The following is a 12,826-nucleotide window of genomic DNA, read 5'->3' as shown; positions in this document are numbered from 1 at the left end:
ATAAGATATTTTGGCAAATACTTTACTTTTACAACATTCCTGTATCTACTCAGAAAATTATTGGTTCAAAAAAATAGATTAAGCCAATAAAACCATTTGTTATTTAATAGGGCTTGCACAGATCAGCATTGTTTCTTTGGCTCATGTTCTCATTCCAATCTTAATCAAGAAGGAGCACTGATTATTGCTACACTATTCAAATGAGGAAAAACTAAATCTGGTGCTCAAACTCAAAAATATTTTTTAAAAAAACAAATAGCTTATACTGCATTCTTTCCAGTTTGTATATCTGAGGCAAGGCTCCTTGAATATCCTAACAGGAAACAAAGAGATTTGTTTTTTTTTAAAAGATGCTGTTCTTAAGGGATAAATTTGCATTTATATCATGGCTTATGGCTGAAATACTATTTCTTGCCACTCAAAATTATCAACATTGGTTATCGCAGCTTATTAGATCATTATGTTAAATTGTTTTGTATTCTAAGCACAAAATGTGGGTTCAAGGTAGTGTTTTTTTTTAATTGCCAAACTGCATCTCATGATTTTCCAAAGGATTCTTGGATTCAACCATTTTGAAGATGCAGCAGTTATATCAAGACATGTTATAGAAGTGGGAGGTTTTTAAATACCTGAGTCAAGTATAACTTAATTTCAATGGTCAGAAATATTCTGTGGGGGTGTTTGCCAATCATAGCAAAAGTTAACTTTTAAATGATACCAGACAACTCATGACTGGTTGGTTCATGGTTTCAAAACTTGCCTTACCAGATTTCTCAATCCTTTGACAACAACAGAACTTTGGATGTACTGCCTGACCTGGAAAAGCTGAGATACATTCAGAAATGTATCTTCCTTGAAAATGCTCCATGTTGAACTCAAACATCAGAATAGGAAATAGGTTTTGACATTTGTATTATGTCATAAATTTGTTTTATGATGTTTATATCATAAAACATTTATAGAATTTGCCAAATTTCAATTCCACAAGAGTCATGGGCCCCAGTTTATGGACACATTCTGTAAATTAGCCCATTTGAGCTACCTTGATTCAAAATATTTAGCTCTTTGTTGCATTGTTTTGCCCAGTTAAAGGTTACAGGAATCAGAGTTTTAGTAATATATAACAGACAGAATAAATATACTGCAGTAATCTGGTTAGGCAAATAAAGGATCCAAAAACTACATAAATTAACACGCCTGACAAAAATGAGCTATACCCTGTTCATATGGGATACTAAACCATGGTTAATCAGATATTCATTAACTTTATCTAGTTTAACATGCAAGCTGACATCATAAAAGTAGCCATAACTATGGTTGCATGACCTTTTGCCATAATGCAGATAGCCATAACATAGTCTTATTTTACACAAATTAGGGCAATGAAATGGGATGCCAACATCCCCCATTATTACTCACAGTTAACATAAGTTGCGAGAAGTAGACCTTGCACTGTCATATGATTGGGGACACATATCAAATGGTTAACTAATCATTTTAGCTAGTTTATGTATTTGTTTTATATAGTCACCTATCTCAAATTCGTAACTTTGGGCAGCTAACAAAGGTTAAGGATTTAATGGTTCAGGATGCAAAACATGTTTAACCAGGTTACTAGCAATACCAGTATGTTGATCTCATCTTTAGATAATAAAGGAGACAGTTTACCCTTGTATACAGGATTAACAGCTGAGTACCTTCTTAACTCAGTCTTGTGAACTGGTCTGGAAGAGGGTTAACTGGAGCTTAAATTACCTTATCTAGCCTCCCATCAGAGACACAAGACACTAGAGAGGCTTCTCAAAGATGCAACTACAGCATCTCTTTTATTACTTCCCTTTGCTTAAAATGAAATACAGAAGTGGGATAGGAGGCAGTTGTCTTCCATCCAGTCCTTGTTGCTTAGACCTTGCTCAAACCATGAAAATTCTTTTTTAAAATGCTTTCCATCACAGAAGGAAGCAATAGTCCTTAAGCTCCCCTACAGGTGGATTAAAGGTAAAGGTAAAGGTTCCCCCGCACGTGGTCATGTGGCCGGCATGATTAGACACCAAAGGTGCACGGAACGCTGTTACCTTCCCACCGTAGTGGTCCCTATTTTTCTACTTGCATTTTTACATGCTTTCGAACTGCTAGGTTGCCAGAAGCTGGGACGAGTAACAGGCGCTCACTCTGCTACACGGCACTCGGGATTCGACCCGCCAAACTGCCGACCTTCTGATCGACAAGCTCAGCGTCCTAACCCACTGAGCCACCGTGTCCCACAGGTGGATTACTATTAACCAAAATCACCACTCCCTAGCAAAATCAGTCTTAGTCAGAAAAAAATATCATTGCCCAAGCATACCACAATATTATCGCTATTATTTAAACCCAAATTATTTTGGTTTATATGAGTAAGATCTTTCCCCCCAAGTGGGAACTGCCAGAATATTTTTTGAATCTATTTAATAGTCTTATAAAGACAACAGTGTGGATATTCCCTCAACATGTCAGTAGTGGCTGATTGACAAATATTAGTCTAAACAAACCAGTCTTACTCATTTTAAAAGTCATCTGAAAATGAAGTAGGACAATGATAAGTTTCAAAATGTATTGATTCTGTTCATTAATAGAATAATAATGTAGCACTGGTACATAAGAACGCTGTTATAAAAAGTATGACCACTTACAAAGAATTAAAAATGAGATATGTGATCAAAGAAGCATTCCAACTGAACTTTTCACAAGTAGCAGACATTTCAGAAAATAATTGGATTATTTCCACTTTATATCACATATTAGTGCTATATGATCTGATGGGTGTGAAACACTTGGTAAGGCCTGGTGGGTAGTTACTTCTTCATGGCTTGGCAGTGGAATTACCTGCTCAACCTCCAAAACATTTGCATCAATGAAAACATAGTCCAAACATCCATGAAAGCCTCCAACGTAATTAGTGTAGGCTGGTTCTCCACAAGCACTTTTAAGACTGAACTGGTGGGTTAGAGACATAGCAAACCGTTGCTCTTGAACTTCTGAATCCCAGCTCTCATGATCTTCGGTAATACTACCGCTATTGACAAAAGTGTATGTTCCAGTTGATGGCGTGGCATTAAAATCCCCACAGAGTATGAGAGGTGTAGCAGGATACATGTCATTGATCACATGCTTAATATGGGATAATGCTATTGCAACTTGGATTAGACGGATATTTTCACCTAAAAACAAAAGAAAGCAAGGACCGTTATGTTTAGTCAATGGCTATTAAGGTTTCAAATCATTTAATACCCAGTCTTAAGATTATTATTTTTTTAAAAGCAAAGGCCCCAATTTGAGTTTGACTCCCAACTATAATATGGAAATGGTTTGCCATTGCCTTCTGTTAAGACAGGGCTTTCAAATTTGTAGCTTTCCATGTCATATTGGGTAAAGTGTGCCACGCTGATGTACAGTTGCATGGTGACAGCCAAAATAGGCCAGCAGCTTGCAAGTCTTAGACAGGCACTATGCATTCTCCTCTGGATAGAGGATGGCTCTGCACCTAGGATGGAGAGGCTGACACATATACGGAAGTATTGTCACAGCTCAGTCTGGAGCTTGTCACCTTGCCAGCAATAGCAAGAAGCTGCAGGGAGGGCAGGGGCAGAGGGCACTGGCCATTGCTGTTATCCACAAGAAATGGCTCAGGTCCATTTTGGGAGATGGTCACAGAACCAGATGAGAGGCCAAGCAATTCCCTTCAGAATAGATTTCTCTATAAATAATTTTAGACTTTGTAATGATTTTGTTTTTAGTGATTTTTTTTGGTTATTTTGTTTTTAACTTTGTATGCAGTTCAGTCATATATGTAAGATGACAGCTATACAAATTTACCAGACAAATAAAAATCTCATTCCCAGAAATTATTCTTTTTTTCTGTTGTATCCTAATCTCATTCCAATTCTACAATCAATCACCTGGCATTTTACTATTCCAAATTCTAAGACCTGGTAATTTTATTTACATATACACATGCAGTCTTAAAACCCTGATCCTCTTTGTGCCGAATCTTTAGACATCCTTCACTCCTTCTTAACCCACGATGCTGCAGTCACTTGTGTGGTGTCCATCAACAGGATGCTGGGTAGAAGATGTGGGCTGTCTATTTTCCTTTTGGGAAGGCTGCAACTCGAAGGCACTTAGCCTCTACCAATGGTTGGGTAGTGCAACTGTCACTCAGTACAGCTTACCAGCACCCAGCCGCTGGATTTTACAGCTTCTTGGTCTTTTCTACTCTGCCACCTTCCTGCAGGGTTATCAGAGCCAGTTTCAGCGCTAATGATGTTCTTGCAGCCATTGCTGGTCCCTGCATCTGCTGGTCTGGCTGACGTTCTACTCTGCTTCCCCTGGCAGCTGGCACTTGTCAACTGCTTCCACTGCTACTGCTTTGCCGATTCTGCCAGTTTTGCAAATTGTGGCCCAGAATTAAGTTATTCCTCTTGGCTCAGCTCCTGTGCTCCCAATTCTTTCTTTACCATACTCTTTTCCTGTACTTTTCTTCAACTTTTTGCTATCTTTCTCTTTGTTTCTTCCAACTTCCGTTTTCCATGCTTTCTCTTCCTTTCTTCACAGCAATTACCTTTTCAAATAAGTAGAGTCAAGGGCCCTTAGAAGGGGAAGAAGGAGGTGTCGGCGTTCCTTTGCTTTACATCCCTCCTCATACTACAGAATGTATTTAATAAATTTTAGCCTGCCTAATAATACTCTAAAACTGAGCTACATTTGCAGAATTATATATACCGTAGTTTCCGGCGTATAAGACGACTTTTTAACCCATGAAAATCTTCCCAAAAGTCAGGGGTCGTCTTATACGCCGGGTGCTGAAACTTTAGGGACAGGGCTGGCTGGAAAACCTGGAGCGGATCTCCCATTTAGTCTGCGCAGGGAAAGCGGGACCAATTGGAGAAGAAGCTGCAGTCTGTGATTTTTTACAGGCTGGGGTCTGGGCGTCTTTCCTTCTAAAGTTGAAGAGCAGCTGTAGGCAGGTGGGGAATGCAAGAGCAACTTGAAAGGCAGGTGGGGAATGCCATAGCCAGAGCAGCTGCTTAGCTCTAAGGACACATTTGACTCAGGAACTGGGCGGGCTGGCTGGAAAACCTGGAGCGGATCTCCCATTTGGTCTTTTTTTTTAATCCCATTTATATCCCGCCCTTCTCCAAAGACTCAGGGCGGCTTACAATTTAAAGCACAAATCAATGTGCTTAGCAATAGCCTTCATTCTATGTATATGCCTGCTTATTAGGGCTTTCGCCCGCCCCCCCAGCGGCATTATTACAAAGTCAGCTTATTGCTCCCAACAATCTGAGTCCTCATTTTACCTACCTTGGAAGGATGGAAGGCTGACTCAACCTTGAGCCTAGTGGGATGAGAACCTGCACTAATTGCAGGCAGCTGGTGTTACTTAAGGCTCTGTGCAGGGAAAGCTTTAGAGTGAATTAGGAAAAGTGAAAAAGTGAATTAGGAAAATAGGAAACGGTTGCTGGAATTGGGTATGTGTAGTTTAACGAAGAGAAGAGTGAGGGGTGACATGATAGCAGTGATCCAATATCTCAGGGGCTGCCACAAAGAAGAGGGAGCCAAGCTATTCTCCAAAGCACCTGAAAGCAGGACAAGAAGCAATGGATGGAAACTAGTCAAGGAGAGAAGCAACCTAGAACTAAGGAGAAACTTCCTGACAGTTAGAACAATTAACCAGTGGAACAACCTGCCTCCAGAAGTGGTGAATGCTCCAACACTGGAAGTTTTTAAGAAGAGACTGGACAGCCATTTTTCTGAAATGGTATAGGGTTTCCTGCCTTAGCAGGGGGTTGGACTAGATGACCTCCAAGGTCCCTTCCAACTTATTATTATTATTATTATTATTATTATTATTATTATTATTATTATTATTATTATTAAGTTTAATCCACTTGCACTGTTTTATGTTTACATGTTTGATGACAAACAGCCTTATGTTTATAAGTGACAGTTTTCCTACTAAGTACCTGCATGTCATAAGCATTTGAATTAAAATTACCATATTAAAATCAAATCTGATGTTTTTTAATTTTTATTTGGTGTGCGTTGGAAGAGGGGTAGTCTTATACGGCGAGTATAGCCCAAACCCTATAATTTAACAGGAAATGTAGGGGGTCGTCTTATATGCCCAGTCGTCTTATACACCGGAAAATACGGTAATACTTAAGAGGAAGTGACACATGCAAAACTAGAAGACAAACATGTTTTTTTTTTCCTATAAAGAGAATTACCGGGATACTTTCTAGCAACTGCCTGTTAAGCAGATAAATCATGCTAAGTTTCAGATGGCCAAACACAAGGGCTATATGTTGTGATTCAACAATTATCAAACTAAATAATCATGTTCTAGTTAATGAAAAATATGCCACAAGGGACAGGGAAGGAGAAAGGGAAAGACAAAAAAAAAGAATGAAAGGGGGAAGAGAGCAAGGAAGGAAAAAGAAGGAAAGAGGGACAGGAAAAAGGAATGAAGAGTGAAGGAAAAAGAAAAGAGGATAGAAGGAAGAAAGGAAGATTATAATGAGAGGGAGGGAGGGTCTGAGGGAAGTCCTGCTTTAGCACTTGGCCACAAGAAGCCCTGCTGCCCTTTTGCCATCCGCTTGTCCCCACCTCCTGATCTCTCCTGGTGGTCTCCCATCCTATTACTGAGGATGCTTTGGTTACAAAGCCAGGTCTCCTCGCAGGGAGAGGGAGTGGGCCTCCCTCTGATCAACACATTTTGTCCTCGCACACATACCATGAGCAACTTGGCCAAGGTGAGCCAATCAGCAGCCTTGAGGAGGTAAATGCAGCCGGGCGCCCCCTTGGGAAAGGCTAGATGGCGCTTGCCCTCCACTGCCCAGAGCTCCAGGCAACCTGCATCACTGGGGGTCTTCCGCATGGCCTGAGAGGGACAGCAAGGCTCCTCTGGTGGACAAGGGTATGGTGCTTGCCCTGGCCTCGCCTTCTTCCTGGGATCCCCCCAGTCCCAGCTGGGCCACCAGAGGCACCCCCTTACACAAGTGATGTTGAGTGGGCCACACCCATCCCCCTGAGGTCAAACACAATCCTGATGCGCCCCTCAATGAAATCAAGATTGAATCCCTGCATTAGAGACGTTTTTTATGCATGTCTGAGAATACTTGCAGCCTTTAGGTTAACACTTCTCATGGACTCTTGTGATAATTTCAGTTTGAGATCCCATTCTAGGCAGTCCTTTGAATTTCTACTCTACCTGGAATTTCCTGATGGTTTCTTTCCCAACTAATCTGGTCTGACTGCTTAATCTTTCAGTGTCAGGCAAAGTGCTGGCCCCTGGCTTGAAGTTGACATTAAACATTCCCTGAATTAATCCAAGAGTTTATTCTCTCTTACTGCAATACACATCCCAAAGGAGTCAAGTAATTATTCTACAGGTAATCCCTGAGTTACGAGCGTTCACTTAGTACTTGTTCGAAGTTATGTGATAAGCGTCCCCTAGTGTTTATGAGCAAGGCCCGAAATTAAAATTAAAATTTTAATTAAAATAATTTAATTAAAATTAAATTACAAACGACTGCAGAGGCTCTGTAACATTCACCCTATTCCCCCCCACACTCCCCACAACTGCTTCTCCCTCCCTCCCTGCTTTGCCAGACTCACATTGCAAAGATCTGTCTCCTCTCTGCCACAGTTTCTTTGCCTTTGAAGGAAAGGAGTCGACGAAAGCTCCTGGGTGCTGTAATATCGCACGAGTTCAGGCACCCATCCTCTTAAAGAGAATGGGTGCCTGAACTCTCACGAGATCACGGACTCCAGAAACTTTCATTCTCAGCACAAAAAGTATTTGTGGTGCCTGTCTCCTGCTCCTCCCCACCCCAACTCCTTTCCGTCACCACCGGAACACTTTTCGCCCAGATGAGACTTGACGGAGACTGGAAGTTTCATGTCCGTGCAAATGGGGCACTTGGAAACGGAGTGATATGCTCAGTTTCCAAGCATCCCATTTGCAAGCAGAAGAAGCTTCCAGTCTCCCTCTGGGTGAAAAGTGTTTGGGCATCTATGAGACGCTTGGAAACGGAGTGATTTGCTCCATTTCCAAGTGCCCCATAGGTGCTCAAACACTTTTTGCCCGGATGGAGCACTGACAGAGACTGGAAGCTTTGTCTGCTTTCAAATGGGGCGCAATTCGCTCCGTTTCCAAGTGCCCCATTTGCATGCAGATGAAGCTTCCAGTCTCCAGCAGGTCTCCATCCAGGACTCTCCTCTCCCTCAAAGGCAAACAAACAGCGACAGAGAGCAGACAGATCTTTGCAAGATAAATAAGTCCGGTGCGGCAGGAAGGGAGGGGGAAGCATAAGGTATCTTAGTGGGTCAGGGAGGCCTTGGGGGCCTGTTCCATCACCAGGCCCTCCCCACCGAGATACCTCATATGCACTTAACAAATCCCGCATTCAATTAGTGAATGGGTGGGTGAAAGCAGGAAGTGATCTCGTTCAAGGTACAAGATTCATTCCTATGAATCCTCAAGTTACAAATGGAATGGGCAGGCTCCATTACATTCGTAACTCGAGGACTACCTGTATTTGCTGTTCAGTGGTGACATCATTTTAAAACACTATTTCATGGTATTCAAGTATGGTCCTATTAACAATAGATCTTGTGCGTCATTCACTTATGAACAATACAAGAATCTAGACTTCTTCCTTGGAAACCACTGGTGTTCTTGCTTTAGTTTAGTAAGAATGTTTCTGCACATGGAAAGGACCTCATCTTATTCCTGTGGCAAAAACCAGCACCACAAAGGCTTCCATTCTGCAATTTACCAATTCTCAATTTATATCCAACTGCAGAATCCAAAATACAAGATAATAACCTGCTTAAAAAAATATCAGAAACAGAAATTACCTTTTGGGTGCCAAAACAAGTGTGTGTTGGCTACACAAACCTTTCTTGAAGAATCATTTTGAGACTGAAGGACAGAAACCTATAAGAAAAATGTTCATGAATTCTGATACCTCACAATACTGTATATAGTATCTAAGTTAGGGAAATGATAAAAAGCATGGTACTTGGAATTCTTTCCAACCTCTCAAAAATAGTTTTGGATTCAGTTTGGTGCAGGGCTGAAAGTCTCAGGCAGGCAGCCCCTTTGTTTTCAATTCCATATAGAGCTGAAATCCTCCAGCAGTCAGCCTTTTTGCTCTCAGAACTGTTTCCCTGAAGGGTTCAGCTCTGTGTGGAGTGGACACTGACAGCACATTCTTTCAACCAGTTGCAGAGACCAAAAGGAGTCCTCTCTGTAGGGGACAGCAGCTTGCAATCTTCCCTACTGCCTTCTTGATTTTCTGACAAAGTTGACAGAGAAGACTGCAAATGGCCATCATTGTGGGGTGTTTGGCAACCAGTCCTAAGTGTGAATAGGTTGCCAAGCATCCAAATCATAATCACATGATTAGAGTGTGTGTGCATATGAGTATGTGACATTTTGCAATGGCCATAAGTGCCACCCTTTTTAAACAGTCATTAAAAAATAGTTGTAAGTCAAAGACTAACTGTAGAGAACTCTGCAACATTTCAAACTACTGCTCACCTTTTTCTTCCATAGTAATATATTAGGACATTTTTTCTCCATAAACCATTTCATACACAAATCTTTTCCCCACACACCAAATTTGGGCCCATTCTATTTTATTTTTAGGGAACTGTCCTGCTGATGGACAAAATCCAGGCCCCTTTACATAATTTATTTCCAACATTTGATTGGGCTGAAAAGAATAACATGATGTCTGAAGGCACGCAGCATATGGCTTTTGAAGTTGCTTGCAATCCTTACTTGCAGCATTCCCATTGCATGACCATGAAGGAGGTAGATTTACAAATGGAGCAGTCAGCAGTATTTCAAGCCACAGTACAGCTGCCTCTCTGGGAAAGGTACCTCAGATGAATGCTGTCTGGATCTGTTTTTCTCTGCATCTCCCAGCCAGATTTTTGCACTCAGTATAATCTTTTCCAACTTTTGTCCCATTTTTTTTTCTGTTTTCAGAGACTTATCTTGCCGACAAATTCTGAAATCCCTTTACCTAATTTGTTTTCCCCATTCAAAGAACATCAAATAAAAAAGGAATAACTACTTTACATTTGAGGGGCTGGCTATTGTGCTCCACCTATGCAGTATCTCAATTATTTTCTATCTTGGTCAATTTGTGAGGACTTTATCTTACTCTTTCCCCCCCCCCTTGAAACCATATTTTATGTTTTCTTAATAAATTAAAATAAGCAAAAACTGCCTCAAGATAGCAAAAGATGGAGGAATTGAGACAGTTTTGGCTTTGAATGTCTTAATGAAAGTCCGTTTAACTTAACTGGCCATGCATTTTCTTATCTTCCTCTAGTCCAGTGTTTCCCAACCTTAGGAACTTGAAGATGCGTGGACTTCAACTCCCAGAATTCCCCAGCCAGCATAGCTGGCTGGGGAATTCTGGGAGTTGAAGTCCACGCATCTTCAAGTTCCTAAGGTTGGGAAACGCTGCTCTAGTCATCCCACCATTCCCCTTTGACAGAGGAACTAATAAGGCATACCTGGAGGGCTGACGATCGCTTAAGCAGGCTTTCCTCAACCTGCGGGCAGGTAGCCATCTTGTCCCGCAATTCTCTGTGCAAGGGATCGTCAAGAAGAGCCTGATTGAAGGCAATGTCGTGCTGACTAAGGAGACTGAATTTGTCCCTTCGGTAGAAAGTGGCCAGGCCTTCGTGCTGTCTCTCTTTGATCCGGAACAGCCCCTCCAGGCCGAAAGCATCAAGCGCAGGCCCCAAGCTATCCACAAAGACCGACTTGTCTACCTCCTGCAGGCAAATAATGTCGGCGTTGTAGCCGGCCAGTTCTTTTTTGAGCAGGTTTTGCCGGTAGTCGAGCTCCAGCGAGTAAGGAGCGCAATACGGATAAAGCACGGTCCGCGAGAGCTCAGTCCTGGCGTAGATGTCGGCCAGGATGTTATAGGAAACCACGCGGATAAGTCCGGGCAGCGTGACTTTCTTGGTGTAGAGATGCCGCGCCTCGAAAGTGCAGGCGCCCGGGCCAGCCTCCACGGGGCCTACACTTTCCAACTCGCGGGGCAGGCCGTAGCGCCGCTCGCCGTTGCCCGGGATGCAGACGAGCTTCAGGCGGCGTCCAATATGCGCGTTGGTCGGCGTGAAGACGCGCTCGGAGCCGGCCGGGGCTTCCACCCAGCTGTCGCTGGCGGCGGTCGACGCCGTCCCAGCCGGCTCGATCTTCTTCTCTTCGTGATACCAACGGAAGAGGCAGTCCCGGGCAGAGCCGAACTCGACTCGGAGCTTGGGGCAGACGGGGAAGCCGGCCATGAGCGAGCGCGGAAGCTGCAGCTCGGTCAGAGTGGGCGGATTGCGCTCCACGCGGTAGCGGGTCTCGCCAATTTGCAGCACCGTCCCGTCCTTCCAGGCCTCCTCGTTGGGCACGTCCTCGGCCACGGCTTCCCCGTCTTGGGAGAAAAGACGAACCGGGAGGAGCTCCGAAGGCGTCCCCGGCGTCCCCGGGTCCGCCTCGGCCTGCGCCTTTTTGCTCTTCTTGGCCTTCTTGGCCTGGCCTTTGCTGACGTTGTTGGCGATGCGAGCCAGCGCCTGGCCGAGAGGCTCCGTTTGGTCTCGGCGCAGATGCCGGGTCTTACCGTCTTGCAGCACGATAGAAACGCTGAGCTTAGGCTCCGCCGGGACGCAGCGCACCACAGCCCGCTCCATGGCGGGAAACGTCCCGGTGATGGTGGGCAACCACCAGTTCAGCCGCTGTTTTTCCTGACGCCTTAACGCGGGAAGGACCTTCAGAGTGCCGAGCAGACGCCGCAAGAACCCGCGGCTCGCACCATTCATTTGCTCGTCTCCTCGTTCGCCCCGCAGCACAGAACCACTTGGGCCGCCCTGCTCAGCTCCGCAAGGGCCAATGAGAAAACTCGCAGCCAGGGAATAGGAAGGAGGAAGTGCGACCCGGGAAAGGAAACGAGCGCTTGCCGGAAATTGCGCCCCGCCCCTAAGAGCTGATTAAAGCTGGCTGGTAGCGTGACAAAAGACGGGGTGGGGTGGGGGGAGTGTGAAGGACCCGGAAGATGGAGAAAGTCATCTACCACAGAACTGGATGAGTGCTTGGCGCTTGGGAATTTGGTGTTTTAGTAGATAAAACTCTTATTAAGTAAGGCCAGGTGCAAAAACAATGGATAGATATAAAAACTCTGCTGTCTCGACTGAAGCTTAGAAGCAACACGCCTACTCTACTGTTATCTACTTATGCAATAAAATCTAAATCTGTTATGCATGTCAGGAGCTCTAAAGAACTAATATAAAGAGGCAATTGAAATGTTCTTCATTGTTAATGTTAAACAGTGGCAAAATACTTAAGCATAATTTTTAACAATTTACTGCAAATTAGAAAATTAGGGGCAAAGAAACTGAAGAGGGAGTACTTTTTATTTGGTAGAAGTACAAATCACTAACTCTATTTTTAACCCATGAAAATCTTCTCAAAAGTTGGGGGGTCGTCTTATACGCCGGGTCGTCTTATACGCTGGAAAAAAAAACAAATCAGTCGAACGTCCCCGTTCTTGCAAAGCCGGGCCGCCCCGCGCAACCGAGCTATCTCTGGCGCGGCTCCGGGACACGGCTGGGCGGGAGCGTCGGGCGGCTCTCCCCACGCGAAGGCGGCGCTGCCCGTCGGCTCTTGTCTGTTGCAGAGGAGGCGAAGGCCCGACTGGCCCCGCCGGCCCTCCCGCTGCTCCCGCGCTTCTGCCGGCCCCCCGAGGCGCAGCATTTCCTGGGTGGCAGG

At 44.1% G+C, this 12,826-nt stretch overlaps 1 protein-coding gene across 1 annotated transcript; it reads right to left on the bottom strand.

Moving 5' to 3' along the window:
- Positions 1–2,585: 2,585 nt before the first annotated feature.
- On the bottom strand, positions 2,586–11,935 carry PDE12 (phosphodiesterase 12). The gene is made up of 3 exons (XM_081315530.1): positions 10,579–11,935; positions 8,905–8,983; positions 2,586–3,200 (listed from the first exon to the last, which is right to left on the bottom strand). The coding sequence occupies exons 1-3, from the start codon at positions 11,878–11,880 to the stop codon at positions 2,758–2,760; spliced, it is 1,824 nt and encodes a 607-aa protein (XP_081171656.1). The 5' UTR covers positions 11,881–11,935; the 3' UTR covers positions 2,586–2,757.
- Between the last annotated feature and the right edge of the window lie 891 nt (positions 11,936–12,826).

This window comes from Vipera berus (genome assembly GCF_964194415.1).
Source record: "Vipera berus genome assembly, chromosome: 2".
Lineage (NCBI taxonomy): Eukaryota > Metazoa > Chordata > Lepidosauria > Squamata > Viperidae > Vipera > Vipera berus.
This window is presented reverse-complemented; position numbering and strand designations above follow the sequence as displayed.